This window comes from Electrophorus electricus, chromosome 11 (genome assembly GCF_041902795.1).
Source record: "Electrophorus electricus isolate QZ-2024a chromosome 11, ASM4190279v1, whole genome shotgun sequence".
Taxonomy (NCBI): Eukaryota; Metazoa; Chordata; class Actinopteri; order Gymnotiformes; family Gymnotidae; genus Electrophorus; species Electrophorus electricus.
Genome location: NC_137507.1, coordinates 24,095,470 through 24,122,980, shown reverse-complemented (window position 1 = coordinate 24,122,980; position 27,511 = coordinate 24,095,470). Strand labels below are relative to the sequence as shown.

Here is a 27,511-nt window from a genome sequence, read left to right as displayed (position 1 = left end):
TTGAGTACACAGCTTAAGGTATAAAATATAGAATTCCAAGTATATTATTTGTAGTCTTATTTGTACTGAATTGTGGTCTCAACCTGATGCTATAGAAAGTGTGATGGCTGAAATATAATGTGCACATGCAGAAGATCTGGATGTAATCTAAGAAACATACTGAAGTGAAATTGTTAATATGTTATTTTCTGCAGAAAATATCTCAATCAGAACTAAAAATAACAAATAAGGTGCATTGAGGCTATAAATATTAAACCCAAGAAACTTTAATGTAATGTAAATATTAATTGCATGAACAGTTTATTGTACTGGACATCCTTGAACACAAGCAGGAAGGCTACTTTGGACTGCAGAAGTGTAAGCAATTAGCATTTTTTAACAAATGATTTGTCATAAATGCAGGCATGATGAAACACCAAGATTGTTAACTATGATTAATAGCACTTCAGGGTCACTTCTTTATAGTATAAAGATATATTCTAACTTAAATTTGGCTGGCTAAAATTAATTAATAAGTTATGTATAAAGAAAAATTATTATTTTCAATCACAGCCAAAGATGCACTATTCTAAAATTGTTGAAATCTCTTGGTAAAATACATGTACAATATCTTAGTACAAAAAAGAGTGCAAGATCACTCTGAATTAGCAGACTCTCAAATAATGAAGAGAGACCAACTAGAAAAAGCCCTGCATAAAAAAGGGGGAAGTAACTGAATCTTAAAAGCAGGAGAAATCATAAGGCACAAGCAATAACTAACAACACGAGAAAAAAGAAACAAAAATACATTCTGCAGGATCATCCATATGTCCATCAAGATCTCACAGTGCATAAAATTAGAGCTTCCATTATTTACATTTATAATTAAATTCTGTTGATTCGTTTTCTATTCAACTGCTAAAAAGAAACTGCTAAAAGCAGTCCCACGCATGGGACATTTAGCATAGCCACTGTGTGAATGCAGATATGTACAGGATTATGGGAAACGCTGTTCCCGATAATTACAAACAACCCTCCAATGAAATATGAGGGGCACTGCCCTCGATATCAACATGCTGGTAGGCAAAAACTACCATCATCTTCACATTATGGAAGACTCTGCTCCCGATAATGGTTAGGAATTAGGAATTAAAGTGTTCCAAAATGGAGATACCAGAGACAAGTCAAACAGTCTGTGTGGATGACACCCGATATTGAATATCAACGAGTTGTCATGAAGGAGTGTATCTAGGTGGGAGACTGCATTGAACGAAGCAAGGTAACAGTCCCTGGTCTTGGGTTTTGGAAACAAGTTTACCTCTGTAGCAGATGCTGCTTTGACATTTCGACAGTATAACTGTCATAATTATGGAAGGCACTGCTTCCGATAATTATACATTTTTTAAAAAAGGCGATACAAAATGCTATTTATAGTGAACTCTGCCACTGATAAATAAATAACAGATAAATCGAGATCTCAGTGCTGTTACAAAGCCTCTGTTAGGCCCATCTTGGATCGACTATCAGATAGTTATTGTCAGGATAAAGGAATTCCAACAATTCCAACTCTACATCCTTTACCTTATGGAAGGCTGAGGCTTTGTTCTTCGAAAAACATTAAGAGCACTGAACTCTGGCTTCCAATTCCAAAGGATTCTTGCAATACGGTTTCCCATACAAGGCATCCAGAAGACTAGCTCAAATAAAGACTAGCCAGATCAAATAAAGTAACAAAAAAACTCGTAGAATTCCCAAACTATAACATGATTAAATACTCAGTCAATAAAGACATGAAAATAGAACTCTGTGACTTGGAGTCTGCGCACTGATATACATTTTTGTCATGTGGCATTTTGACTGCATTCGTTAAAAAAAAAAAATACTGAGGTAATATATTAGAATTCAGAAGTACATGTTCATGAAGCACCAGTATGAATGTTACCAGCTTTTGTCTTAATATTAGAGGGATTTTTCTTTTCCTCTTTAATCATTATTTTTTCCTAAAATGCTTGTAATACTAATTTTTCTTGTTAATTACCAATTCATGCTCTAAAAACATTTTTATGTCTGGAACATTATTCTAGAGAGGTTATTTAGCATGTGGCAACACTGTACTGTATTTCAACACAAAGCTTCTACCAAAACTCCTGTTTACAGTGCCCTGGGATGTTAATGTGATTTTGAACCTTTTTTTCTAACAGCTGGCATTTTCCTATATAATTTGTTTCCAATTCATCTACAGTAACATTTTAAGAAAGTTTAATTCAGGATGATTTCTGTTGTTTGCTAGGAATTTGATTTCCTCCCTTATGTAGTTGGGATGAAGGGCAAAAAGAATGCAAAATCAATCTGGTAAGAGCTAAACATCCTATTTAAAAATGCACTTGTCAGCTTAAACCTCTTACTCTAGTTAAGAAAGGGGTATGGTTAAACTTTGGCTGAAACATAGTACAGAATGGCTTTGCAATGCTGTAATGGACCTAATATTAACTTATGGAGTGCAATCCATAATACGTAGGGGTGTGAGTGTTTTCATCTGAAACTTAGAACATTTATAATCAAGGCATGATCCAGATCCAGTTTCCCTAAATCTGGTTGTCCATCTCCCACACGTTGCCTGCGAGTGCGTTGGCACAGCTCTGGATGGTCCAGGTGGTCAGAGCGAACTGATTCTTCAGCAGGTCGATGTCAGCACTGGCTGAGCCCTCCTTTATAGCGGCCAGGTGTGAGAGCAAAGCTCCCACTGTGTGGGAGCCCGAACCCAGTAGTATGTGTCGGAACGGACTCTCCCGGGGAGACACGTAGGGAGAGAGCAGGTCCTTCTCCACCTGGAGACCCAAACACAAATAAAACACAGATGAACCACACACACACACACACGCGCAAATACACATCTGTACTGTACAAACAAGAGAAACATCATACTGATCAACTCGTAAAGGCTGGGCCCATTCTGACGTACCCCCATGATTCGGTCATTGATGATGCGACACTGTTCAGAGTCCTGAAGGTCGCTGTTCTGGATGAGCATGGTGAGTTTTCTGGAAGCACGACTGTATGAGCCCATAGCTGACATGAGCCACTGCATTTTCAGGGTCTTGGGAATGCGATTAGACTGAAGAAATAAAGAAAAAAAAGCAAAAACATTCTTAAATGCAATACATTTCCCAGGTTCTCATTTGGTTTTACAGTAACGTTTTGAAATTTCATCTCCGAGTTCATCCTTGGATGTTCTAATACAGTTACTTCAAGCCTTTGAGGCTCGCCAGACAGTTCATATTTTTGCTCTGATTTAGCTCGCATTATGCCTGTATCAGGTTATCAGTCTCATTAATGGTCCTGGGTTACAGCGAAAACAACGACTTTGTTCCGAATATGTGAAAGGCGCAACCCTGGCAGCATGAATATATAATAAGAAAACCAAAGCCTTCCAAAGCCTTGAAGATTTTCAAGATAAATATCAGCAGCACCGCCTATGCTGAGATCAACTTTCTGTAATATGCCATAATCTACAATCAGTAGAAATAAAATGGTAACAGCAGGAATGTGAGACATCAGCCTCTTGGACTACATTTGCTTTGCGCGTTTCTCGGTCCATCGTGCAAAACACCTGGTCTTTAATGGCCATAGTGCAGGTCAGGAAGCCTCACCATTTGCAGGCTGTAGACTTCCTTATTAATTTGGGCCACCTGGGCGCGGATGATGTTGCTGTACTTCTCCACATTCAGTCTGAGCAGGTGGTCATGTACCAGCCGAAGAGCCATCTGCCCCGCTATCTCACCTGCAGTCTTCACCAGTGGGCCTATTCTAAATATTTTATTTTCCAGATTCATCTTAGTGTCAAGATGCGTGCCCAAGAAAGGGTATTCTTTGTCCTTAGAAAGACAAACAAGACATCATCTTAATTTATGTCCATCCCATTCCACATGCACGGTGTCCATACCTGATAAGGGATTGATCCCATTAGATAACTTCTGAAGTTAAAGTCCGAGTTAAAAAAAATTCATAATGCTTACTGAGGTTAAGCGGAAAGTCACGGAAGGAATTCCAGAGAAGGTCTGGAATGGATAGGCAGAGTCAGCCATTCTAATTGGATCCATCCTGTTAACAAGAATCACATTCGCACATTGTCAAATTGGCCACTATGAGGTACTGTAATGCAAAATGTCCTTGTTCTAGTAGTTAGAAAAGGTGTGATTTGAATTTCTGAGCAGTGAAAGTCACACATACACAGCCATCTCCCAGCTGGATCCAGCCACTTGTGAGTATATATTCTTGTTGAGATCATCTGGCAAAGTTACCTGTAATCCAAAGGAAGAGAATTAGTTCTCCAGAGTTTTCTATTGTAAATTAACACACAAAAATGAATTCCACCTAGAAATGCTCACCTCTTTCAAAGTACTCTGTATTAAGTCATACATCATTGGACTGGCACTGGCTTTAAAATTGAAACCTGTAAAAAGTATTAGATATTTATTACTTTTTTTTTTAAAGGTATATTACATTGGGAAACAAACAAAAAGTTACACACCTCTGACAGTTCCATCCAGGCTAATGTAGGAGAATGCTTTCATGTTTAAGGAATTCAAATAGCCCTGGGAGTGCAAAAATCCCCAAACAATTAACTGGATGATCATGTTGCAATGATCATAAGGTCTAAGTGGTAAATAGTGAAGAGAATGATGTTCCTACCTCCAGCCACTCGGTGGCGCCCACAGCTCCGTATTCTCCAGCACTCCAGCTTGCAAACACTATGCTCCTCCTTGGTTTAAAGCCATCTTTGGTTTAAAAAAAAGTAGTTAAATAGAGGGCATTGGAGATTGTAAATGACATATTTTTACACTCATCTAATTAGTCATTTTCCTTTAAAAAAACAAAAACAAATGGAAAGACAAATACATCAACTTATTTTCCTTACCTTTGTTTATCATTTCGGTAAAAGTCCTGGCTAACTCGACCAGCAAACTAGTGCCAACGGTAGACTTTGCATATCCAGGACCCCAGGCATCTCTCTGAGCTCCAATCACCACATAACGATCTAAACCAGAGGATTAAGAGAGATGATGAGAAAGGATTAAAGTATGTGCCTGCATGACATGCATGGAGAGCAAGGGACCGTGATTGTGCCATGATGTACCTGCATCTATAAAACCCTTGATGACTCCAAACACATTGTGGATCTTTTTCTCAATGAGAACATTGTTCACCTCCACAGAGGCCACGTCATCCTCACCACCGAGCTTGTACATTTGTAGACCCCCGTCAGCCCAGCCACGGGGAGGATCTCGACCTCCCATTTTCCTGATCAGTGAAACGAAGAACATGTTGCAGCACAAGAACCGAAAGATGTTATTCTGAGTTAATATGAAAATTTGATCAGCATCGCTTGCCGTACCCCATGATGGTTGCAGCTGTGCTGGCTCTGATGGTCTGTGCGGGAATGCTCGGCAGGCCTGAGGACTTAACTGGAGGAAACTGAGTGTGATTGAAAGATGGGAAACCCGGAGTGTATGGATCGCCACAGCCAAGATGGACCTGGGGAAACAGACATTGCTCAACCACACCCAAGACATATTAATGCACTTATCTGGGGTTTAAGGCCTTGAATCTTAAGTGGACAGAAGGCCAAAAGGATTCCCAGTGAGGCATTATGCTCCTGTCTGCCTCAAATCAATAGGAGACCCATCAAAGTGCCTCAGTCTTTAGCTAAATAGCCTGTTTTTATGGCTGATAGACATATACATACACTCCTGGGTAAAAAAAAAAAAAAGTCAACCCCAAATTAAATGTAATGGCCCTAACAACAAATCATTTGTCAGAAAATGAACAAGAACTCAAAAAATGCACTCGTGAGACCTGTTTCACCATTTGCTGATCACTGCTCATAGCTGCAGTGAATTGTTGGATGGAAAGGCTGAAAACAGTGAAATAAACATAGTCTTTTTGTAGACAAAGATAAAATCATGAAAAGATTTAAATGTTTTGATATAAAATTAAAACCATCACTTCTAGTGTTCAAAATGTTCCAATTATATGCTGTTGAGATTAAAAGGTAAATATTATGCATTTTGCGATTTGGCCCCTTTTTTACCCAGAAGTGTATATACAGATGCATCATATGAACACAACTAGCATGCCAAATCTAATAAATCTCCCAAGACTGAATAAAAATGAAATGATGAGAAGGTATATCTCAAGGTTAGCTAGCTAATGTAAACAATGAGCTAGCCAGTTAGGCTATCCAGTTAGTCTATCTTGCTAAAATACATATGTAACCATGGTATTGCAAATTACAAGCCAATCTTACAGTTTCACAAACTTCAAAAAAATCGATGAGGTCTTTAGTAATTAAAGGACATTTTCTAAGCACTTACATGGCCAAATAGGTCAGTATCCCTATCTAACGTGTAGTCGGCAGGGTCTAGGTAGATCAACACTGCACTTGCATTCACACTGGCTGCATTAGCAACCTGTAAAAAAAAAAAAAAAAAAGGGAAACAGTCACTTAGTAAGCCAATTCAGTAAAAAAAATTAAAAATAAACAAACATAAATGCAAACGGTACTGACCTTTTCTGCAAAACTAATTTTTCCAGCTCTGACCAATAGGACTCTTCCAGCAGCATTGACGTTAAGGTCCTCTAAGCGTCTTAAGTCATCCATTTCTCCATAATATGCGTATAAAATCGCACCCTATGACACCAAATCGATAACACATCTTAGTCAATCATGTCAAGTGAAATACAGAATATGCATGGAGGATGACGGATACGAACCTGCGCTGATCCAAGGGCACTGTAAGACAAGAAGCCAGACTCAGCATACGTTTTATTACGGAAGGTCACTCTGTTGGCACCACTGAGAGGGCTGTTCTGGACCTTTACAAAGTGCTCGTCAGTCCACGAGTTCATTCCATAATCCTTAAATCTTTTCAGCACTTTATTGCCGAGTGCCTCATCGCCTGGAGATCCTGCCTGGTGACTGTCAGAGGAGAATTCACTGAGAGAAAAAGAGAGAGTTGTTTAAGCAACACAAACCTCCTCTTAGCTCTAGAAAATGTTTTAAAAGAGCATACTAGATACTGGGTCACTATGCTTGTGGTAAAAGTAATGTGTAATTACCTGAGGCTCTTCTCAATGCTGTCTTTGGTCAGTTTGCTTTTGAACAAGCCTGTAATATCACTCCAGTCAAGGGTGGAAACCGTTTCAGTCTGAATTATAATCTCGTCATCACCATTGGTGGAAACAGCACTAGCGCAACCAGGAGAGGCTACCTCTGCCTTTCTATGAGCAAGGTAGCCAATCAAGTATCCTGAAAAACAGGGTAATGCATATCAAATTACTAAACAACTGTGACAAAGTTAATTAAATAGAGCCTGAGTGCAAGGTGTAATTTACGATGGAGACGCTGCAGACATGTCCATTTTTGACAGTTGATTTTTTCCCACCACTTTCTGAAAATATACTCTGAAAATATTTTATATAACAGCTTGCTGCAGGTACCATTTAAGGGGATGCAAATTTTGAGGGGCACCTGAATTGAATGCAACACCCAGTGCACATTCTTGTACCCAGCACTTTTCAGTGCAAACTTACACCCATGCCTGAGCCCAGTGTTAATTATGTCTAGTAATCTAGGAGAAAAGGACTCAAGCGCCCTCGGTATAAAGCAGGAGCACTCAAAACTATGCTTTCATTAGAGCTCAGATGTGTGCTTTAAACAACGGTTCTACGTGTACACACAGCTAGACAATTCATACTTACCAGTCTCTTTTTTAAGCATTTTGTAAGTGTACGATTTACAGCCCATCTATTGCCATGTAAAGTTGTGTTCACTATCCACCAGCTCCTCATCCATGGTCAGTTACAAAGGACAACACGATACTTCTGGGCGCCAGACCACTCTCAAGTGTGTAACATGTAAACCCTCCAGCAACACTGCTGTGCATGATACACACCCATCACCTGAGCTTCTACTACCATGGCAGTACCATGTCAGTGCCCCTGCTGTGCCGAGAATGGTGCACCACCCAAAACAGCAGTGATCTTGTGGTCATAAACTGACCAGAGCTCAATGGGTGAGAGATCTGAGTTACTGCAAGTCTTCTTACCAATGACGAAGATGAGCAAAATGGCAGCGATCATGAAGCATACATTTCTGGGGGCGCGCTGATGAGGTTTGCTGATGTAAGATTGATGAGATTGGTGGTTCGCATGCTCCGCGACACCGTTGCCCCCGACTTCCTCGTCCATGTCAGACGACAGCTTCAACTCCACTTGGCTGTTGTCCCCCTCCATGTTCTGGGTGAGGTTGAAGCGTGTGTAGGAGCGCGGCTCTCCATTGAACTGTGGACATGTGGCAAGCTTAGGAAACACTGTGATCTCTCAGCTGGTTATATTACACTAATGTTCCAGGGTAGTGTGGCCAGGGTCTATGATACAAGTAGTCTTAGACTAAGAGTGCTGTTCTGGGATCAGCTTTCCTATGCCCCGAAACACAAAAAAGGGACCTATCATCAATTTGTATGTTTAATGCAAAGTTTTATAACTAGATTTTGACAGGCCATGCAAAATGTAAAGATTACTTGCTCAAATTTACTTTAACAAATCACAAAACCTCCAACACACTCAATAATTACTCAAGCAGTTAAACTAGTTTAATTGGGCAAAAAAAATAATTAACCTAGTTTTCATGAACCTTGGTAAGACTTGAAACCCTGTACCAAAAAGTCAACCCTGAAATATTTTGCTTTAAATAGCAATAAAACTGAGATACTGTTCCTATTGGACATTTTATTTTCTAAACTTAAAGCTCTTAAAAACAATGTGATTTATTACTCCAATAATCGTTTGAAAGAATTTAGTTACTATTCAATATAACATTTCATCCGTAGCACATACATGACCTCGTAATGATGTCAGTCTTGCATTGTTAGTCATTGTCTGTGTCATGTTTCTTTTTAATAGGCAAGAGAACTGCAAACAAATTGCATAAAGTATATTAAACCTTATTTTAAAACAACAACAAAAAGCATTAATCTGAGATGTTATGGTGAGTTAGAACATTTCCCCATTAAAATAGCGCAATAAGCATGACTTACTATTTTTGATATCGTCGACCTTGCTTGATCCATTGCCATCGCGGTGATTTGGCTGAAGTCTAGACAGATATTGTATTTGTTAAATCGGTGATATTTAAGTAAGTGTACAATTTTTAGTGCAACTAGAAAATGGGGATGCACTGACAGTGAATACTGAGTATACCAAATGAATTTTTGTTTATTTTTGCAGAAAGTGACACCTTTTTATGTACTTTTATTCTGTAAACTACTCTAGACGCTCTAGCTATACAAACTGTAGTCTTAACCTGCACATTTTGACAACCTATTACTTACAGAGCACACATATAAAAGAAAGGGTCGAATTAATTCTTACAGTATTTTGTTGAGTCCAGACTTAGAAACACTGTAGGTTTTATTTGTGTGCTGATTTCTTTCAGTTTGACTGAAACACCTGCCACAACCTGGAAAATTAGACATACTACCACTTCCCCTTCACCCTGAGAAATTAAAGCAAAATAAATAGATTCATCCTGAAACTACAGTGGGGTAAAATTAGCCCCCATGTATAAGCAGTTCCTGAAGCTGAAATGGAAGCAGAACAGAAAGGTGTCATCTTATGCATTAGAGCCTCATCAGCAAACATCACCTTTTGTTTGGTATGTGTTAGCTGAGGAAAGGGAAAACTGGCCAAAAGTGCACCATTGTCCGGAGGATTTATCCAGAGTTGGAAGAATCGGTTAGCTGTGTGTCGAAACCAGACACTGTAAATGTGTGACAGATCAGTCAATGTTGGTTCATCTAGCCTATCCATACTGAGAGCCAAACTGTGATGAGCACCATACCTAATGTGTCAGTTGCAAGAAGGTTTAGTTGAAATATTCTTTTAACCTCCATTATAGGAAATGTTAGGCTACAACCTTTTACTTTTTTTACTTTGTACTTCTTTCTGTCTCTTTAGACCCCCCCCCCCCCCCCCAGCTTCCATCAACCACAGAATCACAGAACATAGAGATCAGATCAGCCTTACGAAACATTCGCTGGTTCAGTTCTAGCTCAATTTCTATCATTTAGGGTACACTAAACCAAAGGTTTGAAAGCACACAATTTCCACCTATTACACTTATCATGCTAAATCCTTTTTTATTATTTTAATTTTATTTACATGTTGAGAGGGATATGCAATGTGTGATTAAAAATGACAACCTTTGTTTGACCTCCAATGGCACTCGCTAGTGGCAGGTGGACATGCCAATGACAGTCGTAAGAGAGTCTAAATAAGTAGCGCAAATGTCAGTGTGCCACACTTTCCACAATACTGTATTTGTGTACCTACTTGGCAGGACACACAAGCTATTAAGCATTTTAGGAGCTTAATGCTTACATTTCTGTCATTCTGTCACAAATCATACAAAATGCCGAACATTTGCATTGGTTTGGTCAAGTTTTAACTTGACTACAAATTCAGTCATTTCTGGTCTTCGAGAGCATGAGTGTGGTGGCTTGACAAGTAGGGATCGCTAAAAGTAGACCACACTAAAAACAAGGTTTGTAGGGATTTTTGACGTATAGATGCCATCTGAACTGACACAGCACTGATATTCAAACAGGATCTTATCTTGACTTTGGGATTTTTTTCAATGAATATATTTGTGATGGAGATGGAAAGTCCACAATCAAGGCTTAGATGTTATACCATAATTCAGAAACAGGGTTCTAGAGGTCATCTCAGTCTGACGATTGACCCAAGACTTAATACCTTTTGAGCTATTTGAGTATAACATGACTTCAATTAGCCTTAAAAACTTGAAACCAATGACAAACAGTGAGTTTACTCTACCACAGTTACTTCTGAATGACATTGAACACCATCTGAGCACTATCTGGCCTAGCAGTCTGGTGTGATGCATGTGTGTGCAAGATAGGAAAATGGTTTTAAGGTTACACCCTACCAGGCTTGTTCTGGGCACAATCAGATCAAACTCTGCCTCATATCCCTTGGGCCTGTGGTTGTAAGTTCAGAAGCTACATGGAAATCAGAAATGTTTATTAAACTGCCTAATTTATCATACAAGTGCCTGCTAACTTTACAAGTCAGGTAACGTTTGATTGGTTCAACCTGCCCCACATGGTCGTAAAAGATGTTGCAGAATTAAGGACCCTGTGGTCCCATTAGCGTTCTATATATAACTATTTGTCATGCATATAACGATTTGTCATGCAGCGATGACCTCTGAGGAAAACTGTGACAGTAACTCATATATACATTTCATATAGTGACATATAAAGTACGTAAGCAACAAGCACTGGGGCTCTTCGAACGCGTTCTCCAGCCAAATGCTTGAATGGTTTTCGGAAAGAGCGCAAAGCTCATTTTGCTACCCATTCACACGCGCTCGGAACCCAGCGGTATGTGGCAGCGTGCCAGGCTGGCTAAAATAATTCCTTCTTCAAAAAACGTTCAACTGAATTCGTGCGTTAATCATTTTTAGCATGCATTCGCATAAATGTTATTGCTTTTTTAAATATTTGCCATTCTAAAAGTTTTTTTTTTTAAATGTGATGCTCTGAAAGCCTTATTTTGGACTATTTTAACTGATCATTTGTGGAATTAAAAGCCCATATTGTGCTCTGCTGTGCCCGGTCATGTGAGAGTCACACTGGAAAGTTCCAAGATTGGTACGTTTTAGTGTTCGCGAGCATTGCGAACTGAGCATTAACAGTCTGCCTGACTGATACTGTGTAGTAACGGTAAGCAAGACATCAGTAAGGCTAAAATCACCCTAGCAAAATGTTAGGCGCAATACATTTCCACTGAGTTATACTAGGCTTCTCCCTTTCATATATGTATAGAATTACATCTAAAAGTCAATGATATTAAGATTGGCAATCTATTATTATGCTTTGCAATCATAAATTAAATCTCACCATGCACAGACCGAAGTGCACCCTATCTTTGCATCTAAATGCCTAAAACCGATCAAGGGCACACTGCAAATGGCCCTTTTTATAGAAAATCCATGCCCTGTAAAATGGCATTTGACAGCTGTTATAGGTCAACCTAGAAATATATCCAGTAGTACTGATTACCGCAAGAAATGGAAAGATTAAGCAGAAATATCTTATACAATAGCCATACATACCCGGTGGCTCGCACTTTCAGATCGACCTGAATTTCCATTAAATTTGTTCCAGCAGCTGCAGGTATTGCTTAATTTACGACATGACTAATATTCTGTTCCTTGCTATATCAACAATATTTTGTTAGCTACTATGATGTTGCACATCATTACCAAAAACCCCGAATTCAAACCTAGTGGTAGAATCATAAATGTTACTTTTATAGTCTTTAGCTAAGTGAATTGACTTGATGTCAAGGTCAGCTACATTCACGTTCTGTAGTACTCTACAAATTTTGTTTGGTTCTAGTTCAATACACACTCTGTTCAAAATATCCGCTCTCCTGCGTTGCTCTGATTATTTGTGTATGTGTGTAAGGATGTGTTACAGCGGCTGACAAAGTTCTAACTGGTTCAAACTGACCCACATGATTGTAAAAGATGTTCCAGAATTAACCACGCTTTGGTCCCATTAACAGCTAAGTATTTAAGACAGCACGTAAAACGTGAAAACAAAAATCACACTACAGCCAAAACGTGAATAATATACCGCATCTGCAGAACTAATTGTACTAATGCTTTAAAAGTTTCTTCACATACCCTAAGCGCACGCGGGACACTTTCTCTCCGTGCTGGCTTCGCTTGTCTGCACGTGTTCGCGCAACCTTGAGCGATGTTTCAACGACCAGAAAAACTGCGCTACCTCAACGTCACATCCGCAGACTACGTGAGCGCCTGCTTTCATATATGCGTATAGTCGCTGAAATGGAAAAGAAAATACACAAGCAATAAAAATGCTATTTATCAGCCGCGTCTCCTGTAACTGTGGCACGCATCGCCTGGTTCTGGAATAATGCACTGAAGAGTTAACGGAGTGAGATGAAGTACCTAACCGTTTTGTGAGCGGTATCCGTCCAAAAGCACGTAAAATGCACTAAATTCTATGCGCTGACATTCGTGAGTGTGTACTATTCGTTTATGAACAAATAGCTTGAACACGTCAGTGTGGCGCACATGAGGTGTATCGTTTGTGAAGATGAATGTAGGTGGTAAATGAACTTTAAAATATACTGTTTTGACATTTATATCATGCGGTTTTAGATGCAGCTGAGGTGCATGTAATTAAAGCTTGGGAGTGTAATTCATTATTTATTTGTAAACATTTTACATTATGTGTAAACTGCTTCAAGTTTAACGAAAGTGACTAGTTATACAGCGAATTAACACAACCAGAGAAATCGGAGTTACAGTCTTTGTTTTTTCATGTTCTGTTCCCACCTCTTCAGGAATCATTTTCTTTACTGTAGACAGAAATATGTCGAGTGGGGAGGACTGTCAATTTGGTGCCAGATTTGAATATTTCTTCCTTAGTCTGTGTACTTGGTTCTCACTGAGAGGATTTCAGAAGGGGAATATTTGGTAATGAATAGATCTCTTTATTTTCACAGTCTGCCCAGTAGATATTTGCACCATCATCTGAAATAGAGCAGAAAGTCTTAGTAACGCCAAAAGCATCAAACCAGAAACTCTTTTCTGGGATGTACAGCCACTGTGGGTTTTCTTGACATAATTTTACAGCACCTGTGAAAATATGGCAGTGGTTATGAGTTTCCATGATGTCTCACAGGTGTTGGAGTTTCAGTACCATCCCATTTAAAATCAGGCTACCCCATACACCTATACTGATACTTACACCCACTGATGTAATACAGTTGTAACACTAATTGAGTTATAGTAGCTGTACATTACATATATTACTCAGTAATAATACAGATATGTTATTTTTATTGTTTCTAGTTGGCCCAAAACATGGCCCAAGATGATATTGCAGATATATGGTATAGTATGAATTGTAATTTGCAATCTGAACTGTGAATTTCAGTGTATAATATGACTTCATTTTCACTGTAGCTCAGTGGTTAAGGTATTTGACTTATAATCAGAAGGCTGCTGGTTCAAGCCCCACTACTGCCAAGTTGCCACATTGGACCTCTGAACAAGACCCTTAACCCTGAATTACTCCAGTTTTACTGTCATAATTGTAAGTAGCGTTGGATAAAAGCATCAGCTAAATTCCATAAATGTACAAATAAATTATTATGGGTAGTGGTAGCTCAGTGGTTAAGGCACTTGACTTGCAATTGGAAGGTTCCTGGTTCAAGCTCCTATAAAGTTGCCACTGTTGGGCCCCTGAGCAAGGCCCTCAATTGCTCAAGTTGTACTCAGTCATAATTGTAAGTTGCTTTGGATAAAAGTGTCAGCTAAATGCCATAAATGTAAATTCCCATGTCTAAGAAAGGATCCCCCCACCACTCTCTCTCAGTATCAGATGGTCCCAAGTTTATGCCCCTGTAGTGCTAAGCATTAATTCAGTAATTTACAAAATGACTGTCTTGCACACAAAAATCCACAATCATCAAGACAACAGTGACACAATCCAGTCCCCTGCTGGAGACCAACCCTGTGCATTCCACCAGTGACATTAGCATGTCTTATAATTGTCAGAATATTGTTATTACTGAATGCTCTGAAATTGTTGCTCTGAAAAAAAACCCAGCTAAGTAAACTAGTCAAGAACTAAAAACCTTCTAACCAGTAAACATCTGTTGTAGAGTATTTAATATTTATGTGAAGCACATAAGGTGATCATGAAAAAAAGTCTGCGCTATGCTATGAGTCTTGCTATGAAAGCAAGACCAACAGGGAGAAACGTTACTTGCGGCTACGCCACAGACACACACAAGGGTTAGCGTTTACTCTACCTTCACTGTGAGTCCAAGGGGGCAGTTTTGTTTTGGAATTGGCATTTCAAGACAAAAGCATGGTCCCTCCATGCAACTGATTTTGGGCTGGGACACTTTGCCCCTTCTCTTTGTACTTTTCACTTCATATGCATATGAGAACTACAAACATTTTTGGATGCACAAAAGTATTTCTATCTTTCACCTCTGTGGTCCACAAGTGGATTTGAAAGGACGATGATTATACAATATAGTGGTTGAAGTCCAGTCCAACTTTCTACCTATTTCAGATGAATCACTGATAGAAACATTGAGTTAATGGGTGTTTCCCTTCAGTTAGAATTAAACATGGATTACACATACTTGGATTTCAGCACCAGATGTCTGCATGGTACCTGAAGTACCTGCTCACAGCTTGTGTGGTGTGGTGAGATGTATTTTCTCAGTGATCTTATCTTCTAATTTTGCCTGTTGCACTCTGCTGAGATGAGGGAGTGTATGTAAGTGTAAGAGGAGGTCACAGACATGAGGAGTAAGGTCTGCTCACGTAGCATCCACAAATGAATCGGATAAACTCGGATCTCCCTTTTAATCCTCACTTCAGCACCAGTAACGTAAACATCTTTTATTCCTAATGCTGGAATCCAAGAGTGCAGAGTTCACATGCCTGAACAGTACTGCCTGTAACTAAATACTGTAATTACATGCTAAAGACCATAAACATTTATTTCCAGGTGCCCCAGGAAAAAATCTGATGGATGCACATGAGTGGTTATTTGGATGGATTTTCTAAAGTAAACTATGTGGGATACCTGTGTCCGTTCACATGGATATGCACGTGTGTGATTTGGCTGTTTAATCACGGGTTTCTTCACAGACGTAAGCAGAGCTTCCAGGAATGGCTCTAGTAGGACTTTCCTCTGTAAACATACTGTACAGTGCTGTTTTGTAATTGAAAATCTTTTGTTTTAGCTTTTTATTTTGAGTGTCTCAAAAAAAAAAATTTGTTGATATAAATTGATGCACACATTTATATTGGCATATAATGGTTTTGTATGTGTACTCCACTGACATTGCAGTATGTCCCTAACCTTTTAGTTGTCAGGCTGGCTGCTAAGCAGACCAGACTGCCCTGTTTTGGTAGGTGGTGTTTGGTTGTGTTTCAGGGGGTCCGGCCACAGACACCACAGCCTGTTTGGAGACTGTGCTGACACGAGGAAAGAACATCGCAACCTTTGCCAGGAAGGAACAGCTGCAATTCAAGGCCATGGCCACGAGCCTCATATTAACTGTTCGCAGCGCCGCCGCACACATGCGCGCACACTATTTCCATCCCACCTCTTTCTTCTGAACAATATCAGGGCTACGCATCCTTCATCAGCCCAACTGGTGGCTGTACTTTCTGAGAACAGCCTCTTATCTGAATCTCACAAATAGGGCAGAAAGCTGAGAGAGAGTGAGAAAGAGAGGGAGTGAGGAGAGATAGACAGAAAAAGCATGAGCTCTTTCCCTCCCCTGACATCCATACATCCTCTGTAGTTAACCTCAGCTTCTGCTCCTCCGTTCAGTCTCACCACCAATAAAATAGGGAGCATCAGTGACAATAACCTTTAATAATATGAACTTGTGTAGCAAAAATAGCAGTCATTCCACTGGTGTTGTGAACACCCACTTCCCAGATAGATTTTATTACAACAGTGCTGTGCAACTGTCTTTGGATTGGTTGGTAGCTTAGATTTCAGAAAGTGATATCGTTCTATTATTATGATTTTGTTCCACTGCTTAACAGAGCCTTCTTGTTTTATCTGGCACAAGCTACGCCACTACAAGTGTTCACGAAACACCAGGGGTCATGCAATACAAGAAGAAACAATATTGTTCAGTACTGGGAAATCAAGGATGAGTTTATGGGATTAAAGAAGGTTACCTTTGGATATCTTTTATAAACACAGATTGATATGTACCTCGGGGTGATATATTTAATCTGAATAATCTCTTGATTAGTAAACCAACTTGCTTACTGGTTAGTCGTCAGGGTACCTTGGTACACGCTTATGAGTGAAAACACTGCCATGCTGCAAACCACGATCATGCAGAAAACATTTTCAATAAAAGACCGCGAACCGAACGCTACGTGTGTGTGGATCTCAATCTGAAGAAACTGGGCACTTATAACCAGTCTCCTTGCATTTATTGATCATAAACGTTCAGATGTAAGAGCATGGGGTAAAACGTTCTCTGGAACTGTTTGTCCTCTACATGGTGCTCACCAGATCTCAGACTGACACAGCTCCAGCCAGGTATCGCTCTCACCCTCTCTCTCACAGATACACACTGAGTCTACTCTATGACCACTCCCTCCATACAACATTCTGCACTCACTCCTTTTTGGCAGTTGTCTTCCCATATTCTAAGCACATTTAGTTTGTTAACTCAAAAAAAAAAAGTTTTATGTGATAATGCATCCAAGTCAGCGGTAAAGATCATACCGTAGTCCTTTTTCAAGCCATTTTGGTCTTTGCACTCCAATAACTAAGAAAGTCACACTATATTAAAATGTATCCTTACATGTTGGGAAACTTTGTCAGACTGGGGAGAGGATACAAGCCTGTGACCACTCACTGCAATGAAGCATAGCCACTAAATGAGAACATTGTGCAGGTTTAGTCCCTAAGTCCATAACCTCATCTTAATATTGCTCTGACAGGACCAAAGTTTAGTAAACAAACATTAAGTCCTCCTCTCCATGAGAATCTCTGTGAGAATCTCCATGAGTGGCGCTGTAAGGTTAGCATAGTGCTGTTAAATAGGAGATGTCTGTGTAAAGAGCTGTAAAACTGCACTACCCTAAACAAACAAACAAATAAATAAATAAGAAACCTCAACATCGAGCAAGCCCAGCTGTTGTATAGGGATGTTGGAGATGATGCAATCCCCAGACTGACCTGGCATGAACATGCACTCCTACCCTGGAAGGCCAGAGTAACGTCAAGGTTGCACTGTTTTGAGTAGATATAGTATCTGTCCAAGAACACACCAGCTCATGAACTACTCAGTGGCTGGAAGGAGTTGGCTAGCTTATCTGGAGCTGCATGTGAACTGAACACAAACTTTGTATGCACAGCCATTCAGTGAGCAATTCTTTGGTCTTGACAGAATCCATAACCACCACTGTGTGTATGACCCCTTTTTAATGAAAAGAAAAATGTTTTAATGTTCTAGCAATTAGTTTTATGTTATAAAAAGCTTTCTTCCACTACTTTTAAAAACCATTATATGTGTTGATGAGACATGGAGTTGGTTAGAAGGTGTTCCTGGTTGGCACTCAGCCATTTTTGATTGGGATTATGATCAATATCAAAAATACTTTTGTGAGGACTAGGGTTAAGGCTAGATATTTTGAGGACTAGGGTTAAGACTGGTCATTTTGAGGACTAGGGTTAAGACTGGTCTTTTTGAGGACTAGGGTTAAGACTGGTCATTTTCAAATCCACCTGCTCCAGTGACAGGCTTTAATAAATGAGGCAGCTCCATAAGATAAGATGTGAGATTCCAAATTAAATTTGACTATATCCAGAGGTTTCTGTAGAATTTAGATGAAATCAAATTTGGCTAAAAAAAAAGAAAAAAGAATAAAAGAAAACAAACAAAAAACCCAAAATAAACAGGAAAACACATCATTCATAAAGTTAGATTAGCTTCAGACAAAAACACAGACAGATTTCATTGAGGCTGGCATTAATCTTTCAATCTACCCCAGTAAGTCAAGGTAAAATGATTTCCTTCAGGATGAATGTGGAACACTATGCACTTTAACAGTTAAACAAAAGGCTAACATGTTCCTCAAGGTAAATTTTAGAGGCGACAGCTGATAATGTAAGTTGGTCTGGAGAATTTTGGAAGCATTGCAAGCAGAAGCTGAGCAGTTACATCTATTCTAATTGTAAGGAAAAGTTCTCTATTTTCTTTAACCCTGCCCTTCTCATCCCATCGTCTGCCTCACCTGTGTACGGTTGTTCTTCCTCAGGGCCCTGGGGCAAGTTTCTCAGAACAAGTGACAAGTGAGTCAGAGATGCCGAGAAGCACGCATGCTTTATTCAAATATACATGAATAAAGCATATATAGTTGGCAAAGCAGATGAGTAAGTGGAAAAATGTAAATGTGCAACATGAAAAATGTGCAACATGAAAAATGAGACAGCCGCCTTTCACTAGCTCAAACCAAATTTGACAAAGCCTTTCACCTATCTAAGAATGCACGTGCTAACGTGACAAAGAATAGATCGTTAATGGAGTTGTCGGAAAGTTTAACACTATTACTAGAATATTATTTGTATTATTAGAATTGTGGATTATTTTAATGTCTGAGCTATTATTTCTTTGTACAATTTAACCGCTATAATTGCATTTCTTGTAGGCCATTATGAAGGCTTAAGGCTTCCTGGCCCTGAGAATGTTTCAGGAGCCATTGCCTTAAATTTCTACACCCCATACCTATAGGCGGCGCTGTCATTAGAACTGCCGACCTGAACGTACATCCTGCTAGTCGAGCGCAGACGATTCCGTCAGGACCTTGAACACTTCGGAGGTAAGATTTATTTTCTTTACCTCACATACTTGCAAATGCCCACAAGCATCAAAAGATAATAGCACCACGTCTTTGGAACAGGTCCAACATGGTCTTGCGAAGGATTTTGTATGTGTTGATAAACAACGCTCAGCTGGTGGAAAAGCTAGCCGAGTCTCGACCTATACGGCGGGCGGCGCAGATCACGGCCTTTGCCATCACCAGAGCCCACCTCGCCGGCAAAGACCTTTCGGCGAAGGTGACCACATCCGACACGGTCCGCCAAGTCCGAGAGGAGGCGGCGAGAATCCCCAGGAGTACAGGAGAGCTGGGACGGAGCGCCACCAGGCTTCGGGATACTTTTGTCAGAGAGGTGAAAGAGGGAATGAGAGATGTATCTCGACAAATAAAAGACAAAAAGTGACTGTGGACCTGACGTGAGACGGGTCTAAATTACGCGAAACACTGTAAGAACCTGTGGGCAATTCAGGCTGTTAAATGGCTTTGAAGTACTCAGTTATTAACTGAATCTGTTGGTGCTGTCCTGCGTTTGTGTTAATTATTTACAAATAAGATATGAGTGAATCCTGTGCTGTATTTCCTACAGTTATATTGTAAACAAGCCATCGCAGTTTGAGTTGTCATTTTTACATAATGTACAGTTAGAATCCCACTACATCACCAGTGAAGTCTGAGTGTTATAATTATTTAAGATCAGGGACCCAGGGCCAGTCCATACATTAATTCATCACACACCTTAGACAGGTGATGAAAAGCACTTGCATCCTTGGATGTATTCAAAATGGCATACTTGAGTTAAATGCTGCACACTGCTCATCATAATACCTGACACCTTAGTGCAGTATCCAGTAAAGGAGAAATATTATGTATTGTCCCACTTGGTCATATGACCACCAGTCTGTGGAGACAGTATTCACCCCAGAATTGTTAAGACTAGTGACCTTTTTTGCTTATTTTTTACATATTAGATCAAAATAATTTTTAACACTATTGCTTAAAATCTACAGAGATGCAGTTTTATTTTATTTTTGCAAGGAGGATCATTTACACAATGTATTTATACTATATTTTCATTTTTGTATGAACAATAACTATGCATTTTTAGTATGACTAAGCAATTAGCATGTATAAACTGCAAAAACACCATAATCTAGTGAATTTGTGAACCGAGATGCTGAACTAAATCTGCGGAAAGAGCTACAGCACTGAAGGGGACACACATAAATTCCATCTTGCACCACAGACAGAAATATTGCAAATGCACTTTATCAGAAAACAGGTCCTCATATTTGTATATTCTATATTCATATATTCTGTATGTAATGTTCAAAAATTCTAAATCAAATGTATTTTTTCCTCACATCAATAAACCGCAAATCAAGAGCTTTAGAAATTTAGAAACCCCACCTGTGTAATACTCCTGATAAATGCAGTTGACCTGAAACTCTCCTCACATACATTTCTAACAAAAAGCAATCATGGACAACAAAGAGCTTTAAGGAAGCCACTAAAATAAAGATACAGATCAAGACCTGGTTTTAAATGCACTTAGCTACAAATTGAGTTTTAGACTTTACTTAAAAATACTCATCAGATTATTACATTATAAGGTCTCCAAAGGAAGTCATAGATGATGCCTTTGCCATGTGTTTTGCCTTTTCAGTAAGTGGATGCACTGACCTATAAACAATCCCCTGTTAAGAGAACAATCATTCCTTGGCTGCTGGGTCATCCTAAAAATAACACGATGGCTAAATTAAACACTTCAGAATTCTCCAGGATGATCTCATACTGATGAGACAAAAACATCAAGGACATGCTTGTCAAGAGTGAGATAAATGACCATTCAGAAAATAACTGGTACCACCATAGCCTGCAACTGTTCTAAATTTATTGACAGCCACTAAAAGAACTAGCATGCAAGGATCAATCACCACCCATTCCTCCTCATGCATTACTGCAGGAGTTGGCTACTGTATTACTTGCAAGAGATGTAATCAGCTTTGTATTGGGGAAATTGAGAAGACTTGCTGATCATTTTGTTGAACACCTCCAGACCATCAGAATGAAGGATTTGTCATTTCCAGTGGCAAGGTATTTTAATACTAATGGACACTGCATTAATGACCTATCTGTTTGCATTGCCAGTTGTTGCTATGGCAGCAATGAAATTAGGAAACTCAAAGAACTGGTCCCTTTAGATCCCCAAGGAATGAATGCTATGAACCTTAGAACCCCAAAAATATACTTTTTCCACATATAATCTGGCTCCTCCTAGTAATTCAGTGGCACTTTGCTTGCACATTTGATGAAGAATCCCTGTCCAAAACATTCAGTTTCTCTCTCATGCTCACCTCAATATTAAGTAAATAATATTGGAATGACATTGTGTACTGTTTTTAAAGGTGGAAATGTAGTTCTACTCTTAAAGAACTATATAAACCAAGTATAAAATTAACCATGTTCAGACGGTCACATGAATCCAGTGTCCATGGAGAATGTTTAAAGGGAAGTTGTTCCATGAGTTGCTTATGGAAATCCAGACCTTGTTTTCCCCCTTTTTAACATGCCTAAATTAAACTTTTGCATTTACTGGCATATATTTGGTCAGTGTAGATCTGATGCTTGCATCACTGACTGATTCCTGATGTCACAGCAAGCCAAAACATTCTATATAAACATGGTATACAGAGTCTTTTATTAAAGAAATGATTAGATATCTACCAATTATTATTTATAAACTGTATTGTGAAAAAGGCTTGATTTACTAGGCATACCTAAAATGAAACTGATTTAACAAACAAAATGTTTGTAGGTAGAAATCAGTGATTATTCAAATAAATGCATAACATGCGGCTCACGACAAGACTCCCTCTAAAAGGAATACGCACACCAGCAGAGCTGTATGAGAAACACCGTTTTATTTGTTGAAGTAGCCGTTCTCCTCTGGTTCTTGATCAACGGAATGAATCATCAGTAGGTTATTTACATGTATTCTTTTTTTCAGTCCCAAAGTGTCACTAAAAAGCAGAAGTGGTGATGTGGTAGAACAAGCAGTCTTATAGAAAACAATCAGGTCATGAGAAGAGCTAGGCAGGGTGCCCTCTCCTGGACAGGTTTAGAAAAGGAGAAGTCTCTATGGGGAGCGTGGGCCACTTGACCCAGCCACGTGGAACTCATTCCTTCCTGTTCAGGCTCTCCGCAGCTGGGAAGGGGAACAGACCAGGCACTAATCTCTTCCATGCAGTAAAGACTTACGGAACACACACGAGGAGACAGAGCTCGGCTTGAGGCAGAGGGAGAGAGAGTGAACTAGGTGCCGGAGTAGCGCTAAGCGTGATCGTACTCGAACGCTGCACGCGTGTGCTAGCTTCGGTGTCTGGTCTCTGTGCAGACACACTCCACTCACTGCCCTCTTCCACAGAGGTTGCTTCCATACAGGAAAATGAATGACAAAGGTGGTAAACGGAAGAAGGAAAAAAATATATATCCGTAAGAGTCTCTGTAAATTTCCTTGTTTTTACATGTCTTACAATGTAAAGAAAATAACTCCCATAGTAGTAGTGCTTAAGTAAAGTTCAATATAGTCTTTTATTATAACAAAATAGGCAGTTCATGGAGGGTTAAATATCTGTTATTTCATTGTACAATAAATTTCTTTCATGTATGCACTGGCAATTGAAGCCATTGATGTACATGGACATCTCTTAAAATGGCAGTTCCTTACAGACTTTCCTACATGTAAAATAAAAGTACTGAAAATGTAAGACACTGATCAGAAAGTAAGAAAAAAAAAACAGCATTTAACAATGACGTTTTGATGTTGACTTGTTCCTAGAAACTAATAAGATCAAAACAAAAAAAGCAAAACCCATGAAAAGGCTCTCTAACATGAAAATTTAATGAAGATCGAAATATGCGCGCCAACAGTCAAGAAAAAGAAAAGAAATCGAACTATGGTAAATGTTTCTGAAAACATGGGACTATGGACAAAAAGGAACAAGGAAAAAAGGTTAAAGAACACATGCTCTTAAAGCTATAACGTGCAAAGTTTTGCTTTTTGTGATTTGTTTTCCTCTATTTTATGATTCCAATGCCTGAGACTCAACTTTTGTTATACCTTACACAACGAGGAAAATAAAAATGATCCAGCTCAGTCTATGTATCTCTCCTTCCTTATAAAGTAAAACCTCCCTTAAACATTAAGGAACTGTACCGTTTCCAAAGCCTTGGTAATGGATGCTGGTCTTGTTTACCGCCTCTCTCTAAGTTGGAAGCAGTGGGAATAGAGGAGGACATAATATCCACACTTGTGGAACACCTGCTGAAGAGTTACTGGTAGGGGCTCACAGGTGTGGTGCACGACTTCAGAAGGATGAGACTGTGAAGTGATATTGGAGGGAGACTGAAGAGTCAGAGATTAATTTGTTTAGAAAAAAAAATGAACAACAAAAAAAATAAATACAACACTGAAAGAGGAGGAGAATGGATCTTGCAGTTGTTCATAGTTTTTCCTTGGACAGTACCCATATGTATGGCCCAGACTGTTCCTCGATGATCTGCTTGACTTGATCATATATTTCCTCTAAGGTGTCCCCCTGGACAATGGCTGCAACACGCATGCAAAAAAAAATAAATAAATTAAGTGATCTAAACCAAGTCATCAGGGGTAGAACTGTTAACAATGAAAAATTAACAGCAGCTCAGACACAAAGTTACTCATGGACTGTGTCTTCTCCAATTTACTGCACATGCTGGCTTGTACATCAAGACTAAAGTGACAGCTAGAGTTAGAGTCTGCTCTTATGCATGACTGGTCACTAGAGGGAGACACAGTGAGCTGACTAACCTGTGAAGTGCTCTGTGAACTCCTGCTCCAACTTCATGGCTCGGTCATATGTCTTCCTGCCCTGCTCCTCTGTCAGTCTCCTGTTCATCTCCCTGAGAAACACATACACCCAGACCATCTGATAATGGCCCCTTGTCTCAAATATGGAGAACTGCGTGTGTATACACACAGTGGAAAAAATGTTCCAAGATGATAGGGTTTGGTGTGAGTGGTATCAGTGTTGCCACCCGTCATGGTATTTGGATAAAAGACTTTACACGTGTGTGAAGCAAAATCTCTCAACCACTACATGTACACGGTTTGGAATGACTTCATTCATTCGTGTTACCCGTTTGTGTGTGTGGATGCGCGGCATCGAGTCTGCGGCTACTCACATAATGTTTTCCACTGATTTTGGTTTGATGAAGATCGCAATGGGATAGAGCTGGGCGACCTGCAGTCTCTTGATGGCGTTGCCTGATACATCTAGAATGCAGTGTTTGCCCTGATGGGAGCAATGCAAGAGCTCAGCACAGACAGCAGGGACAACGCATGCACAATGTCCTGCCATTTCTCTCCTTTAAACAATCAACAGACCGTTGATTTCATTCTCCCTCTAATCCTAATCAAATTTAGTCCCGTTTTTCCATCCATATTCCTTTTGTTCAACTCCCGTCTTTTGATCCTTATCACACGGCTGCACTGGCAGTCTAGGATGGACTCCTTTCAAGGCAGAGGGAGGCTCCCGAACCTTTACCATGCACCACACCACACTTGCATGAGAGTGCTTTATCGTGCAACTAAGTGGAGTGAATCAGTATACCACTCTGCTTCAGAGAGCTGCTATCTCCTAGTAGCCAGTTCCTTTCCTTCCTTAACCCTTCTATTTAAAGTCCTGGCCATGGATGGCACAACAGAGGTTAATAATAACCATCGAATCACAGAGCTGCAGGACAGACTGATGCATTGTGCACAGTGTTATAACGTAGTATGGCAGCTTGCAGCACTGGGTGGACAGATCGAGAACAAGAGTCCTTAAATATTCAGGCTAAGCGGATGATTGGATAACTTCCACTAATGTCTACATAAATAATTCTGCATAAATATATACTGCACTCTGTATCTTGGGATTATGACTGATTTTACATGCCTATAATTATAATTACAGGCATGTAAAATCAGTCACAATGCCAAGATACAGAGTGCAGTATATTGGTAACATCTTATGAAAGAATGCTTGGATTGCTGTAATCCAAATGATATAATTATCATTAGTTCATTATGCAGTGCTTCCCCCAGAGTCTTACTTTCTCAGCCACCTCGCGCACAGACTGCACGCTGGTGCCGTACAGGTGGTTGTTGTACTGGCCCGCCTCAATGAACTTGTGCTCCTGGATGTCTTTTTCCATCTGCTCGCGTGACACCACGAAGTGGTAGTCCCGCCCGTCCACCTCGTAGTCCCGCTTGGGTCGGGTCGTGTCTGCGACGGTGGGAAAGGAAACGTGCGGGTTTGAGCGGGGAATTAGGCACAGCATCACTTCCCAGTCCTGACCGCCATGCTCTCGATGAGCGGCTCGAATAGCAAAGCTGTGTGATTCTGCTCTTGCAGAACATTCTAGAGTTGCAGCATTGGCTACTCAATTATCTAGAGAGGCAAGTATACTGAAATATAAATGCAATGCAAATGGATATATTATATGCCAATTTATAAAACTATTATATAATTTCTACAATCATGTGTTCAAACTCTATTAACTCTCACACCTGCCAAACAGCCCAGTGCAACAGACTGGAGCTTGTGAATGTGTATTCTATGGACAGCTGGACATTGTCTGTTCAAACAGATACTGATCACAACATGATTATGAATGAACTGCAAACACTGCAGGAACAGTTACAGATGTTGAATCTAACTACAGAAAATTATTTACTGCCCATAGTGCCCAAAGCTCATTAAGCTCATTTCATGCCAAACTGATGAGGTAACTAAAGCAGGTTTGTATAGGAAAAGATCTAATAATAATGATGCATTTAGGAAGCACTTTAGTGCACACACGAATATGCTCGCCCATGTGCACAAGCTCCCATCCTTCCAATACTCACGAGGAACACAGGAGCCAAACTTGTCAGGGAACTCTGATATCAGGTCATCATTGACTCTGTCCTTCATTGGGCCGAGGATGATCACTGGCCGAGTGTAGTTCACTGTGGAAGGAGAAATGAGCACCACACAACAAAAAAATTCAACTGCATTGTAAAGCATCACAATCAAACCATACAGTTTCTTTCCATGATACTACTATTACGGGCATGCAGAAAAGGCTCAACTTTTTTTCCTGGGATAATACAACCTAGTAATGCATTTATGATATAGTCAGCACATTTTGTAGAACTTAATTGGCAATTTAGCAAGTCTTAACCAGCTGGTTTTACAACTGCCCATAAATTAGGGCAGGGCTAACATAAAATCAGCTGAAGATCCTAACCAATAAATGGCTGAGGAGGTGTTTTAAAACGAACATGCATAAAAGCCTAGACTGATCTTCCGGCTGCGGTAGCGATTTAACCTGCGCGCTCACCTTCCTGCTGATGCACGGGCTCGTAGGATAGCACGTACTCCTCCTGGCCACCTGAGGGTGAAGCACAGTGTTATGCTTAAATGGAAGCCATGGGGCTTCTCTGCTGCCTTGCCATGTCTCTAGCTGCTCAGCGTTTTATGTCGTCAAGAGCGAGTTAATTTCACACCGCCAAACTCAAATTTGATCAGCAGAGGCTGTAAAATGCGGTGCTCGCTCTTGGTAACCACTAGAGGTCGCCTGAGGCCGTCAAGCATGCAGCATCTGTAAGGCAGTCGTGCCTGGGGCGGGACTGCTCCAGTGGAAGAGCTCTGCGGCTTCCTGCAGATCTCAGCCTTTCAGGCAGGTGAGTTATAGCACGTGACATGAAATCGCTCCTACTAGCACCCCACTTTAAGTAGCAGAGAAAACTGAATTTGACCACGAGTCTCTTGTTTGCTACTCATAAAGGTGTTCATAAGTACATACACTGCCTGGCCAAAAAAAAAAGGTCACCACCTGGATTTAACTAAGCAAAATAGGTTAGAGCCTCCCATTGGATAATTACTGCATGGTTGGTTTATGTTTCAGCTGGCAACAAGTTATTTAACCCTAACTGATGCAGTGAGTAGCTTCTCATTTGTT

The 27,511-nt window shown here is 40.0% G+C and overlaps 2 protein-coding genes across 38 annotated transcripts in view; both read right to left on the bottom strand.

The window, feature by feature from the left end:
• Positions 1-246: 246 nt before the first annotated feature.
• tfr1a (transferrin receptor 1a) lies at positions 247-12,887 on the bottom strand. Of its 3 annotated transcripts, none has more exons than XM_081722639.1 (18): positions 12,755-12,887; positions 9,078-9,136; positions 8,088-8,322; positions 7,099-7,288; positions 6,754-6,976; positions 6,548-6,670; positions 6,354-6,449; positions 5,375-5,514; positions 5,117-5,280; positions 4,898-5,017; positions 4,672-4,757; positions 4,511-4,574; positions 4,368-4,432; positions 4,210-4,280; positions 3,996-4,080; positions 3,630-3,854; positions 2,942-3,094; positions 247-2,807 (listed from the first exon to the last, which is right to left on the bottom strand). In XM_081722639.1, the coding sequence occupies exons 2-18, from the start codon at positions 9,114-9,116 to the stop codon at positions 2,565-2,567; spliced, it is 2,322 nt and encodes a 773-aa protein (XP_081578765.1). In that variant the 5' UTR covers positions 9,117-9,136; positions 12,755-12,887; the 3' UTR covers positions 247-2,564. The 3 variants fall into 3 exon arrangements, with proteins under 3 accessions (XP_081578765.1, XP_081578767.1, XP_081578766.1); XM_081722641.1 differs by lacking the exon at positions 12,755-12,887 and adding an exon at positions 12,179-12,740; XM_081722640.1 differs by lacking the exon at positions 12,755-12,887 and adding an exon at positions 9,685-9,992.
• A 10,168-nt stretch (positions 12,888-23,055) lies between these two features.
• dlg1b (discs large MAGUK scaffold protein 1b) overlaps positions 23,056-27,511 on the bottom strand; it is a 71,409-nt gene continuing 66,953 nt past the window's right edge. For 34 of the 35 annotated variants that reach the window (XM_081722617.1, XM_081722611.1, XM_081722613.1 and 31 more), the window contains 6 exons: positions 26,891-26,941; positions 26,415-26,516; positions 25,619-25,791; positions 24,707-24,816; positions 24,333-24,424; positions 23,056-24,092 (listed from right to left, as the gene is read on the bottom strand). In XM_081722617.1, the coding sequence (XP_081578743.1) occupies positions 23,986-24,092; positions 24,333-24,424; positions 24,707-24,816; positions 25,619-25,791; positions 26,415-26,516; positions 26,891-26,941 (635 nt within the window). In that variant the 3' untranslated portion in view covers positions 23,056-23,985. Of the gene's footprint in view, positions 24,093-24,332; positions 24,425-24,706; positions 24,817-25,618; positions 25,792-26,414; positions 26,517-26,890; positions 26,942-27,511 lie in introns of those variants that run through there. The other variant, XM_081722630.1, reaches the window with a different exon arrangement.

Bases quoted from the DNA above. Each gene is read 5' to 3' on its own strand.
- tfr1a (XM_081722639.1), bottom strand. From the start codon at position 9,116: ATGGCAATGGATCAAGCAAGGTCGACGATATCAAAAATA. The intron at 8,323-9,077 runs GTAAGTCATGCT...ACATGTCCACAG, and splicing joins GGTCGACGATATCAAAAATA to TTCAATGGAGAGCCGCGCTC. The intron at 6,671-6,753 runs GTTCGTATCCGT...TTGGTGTCATAG, and splicing joins GTGCCCTTGGATCAGCGCAG to GGTGCGATTTTATACGCATA.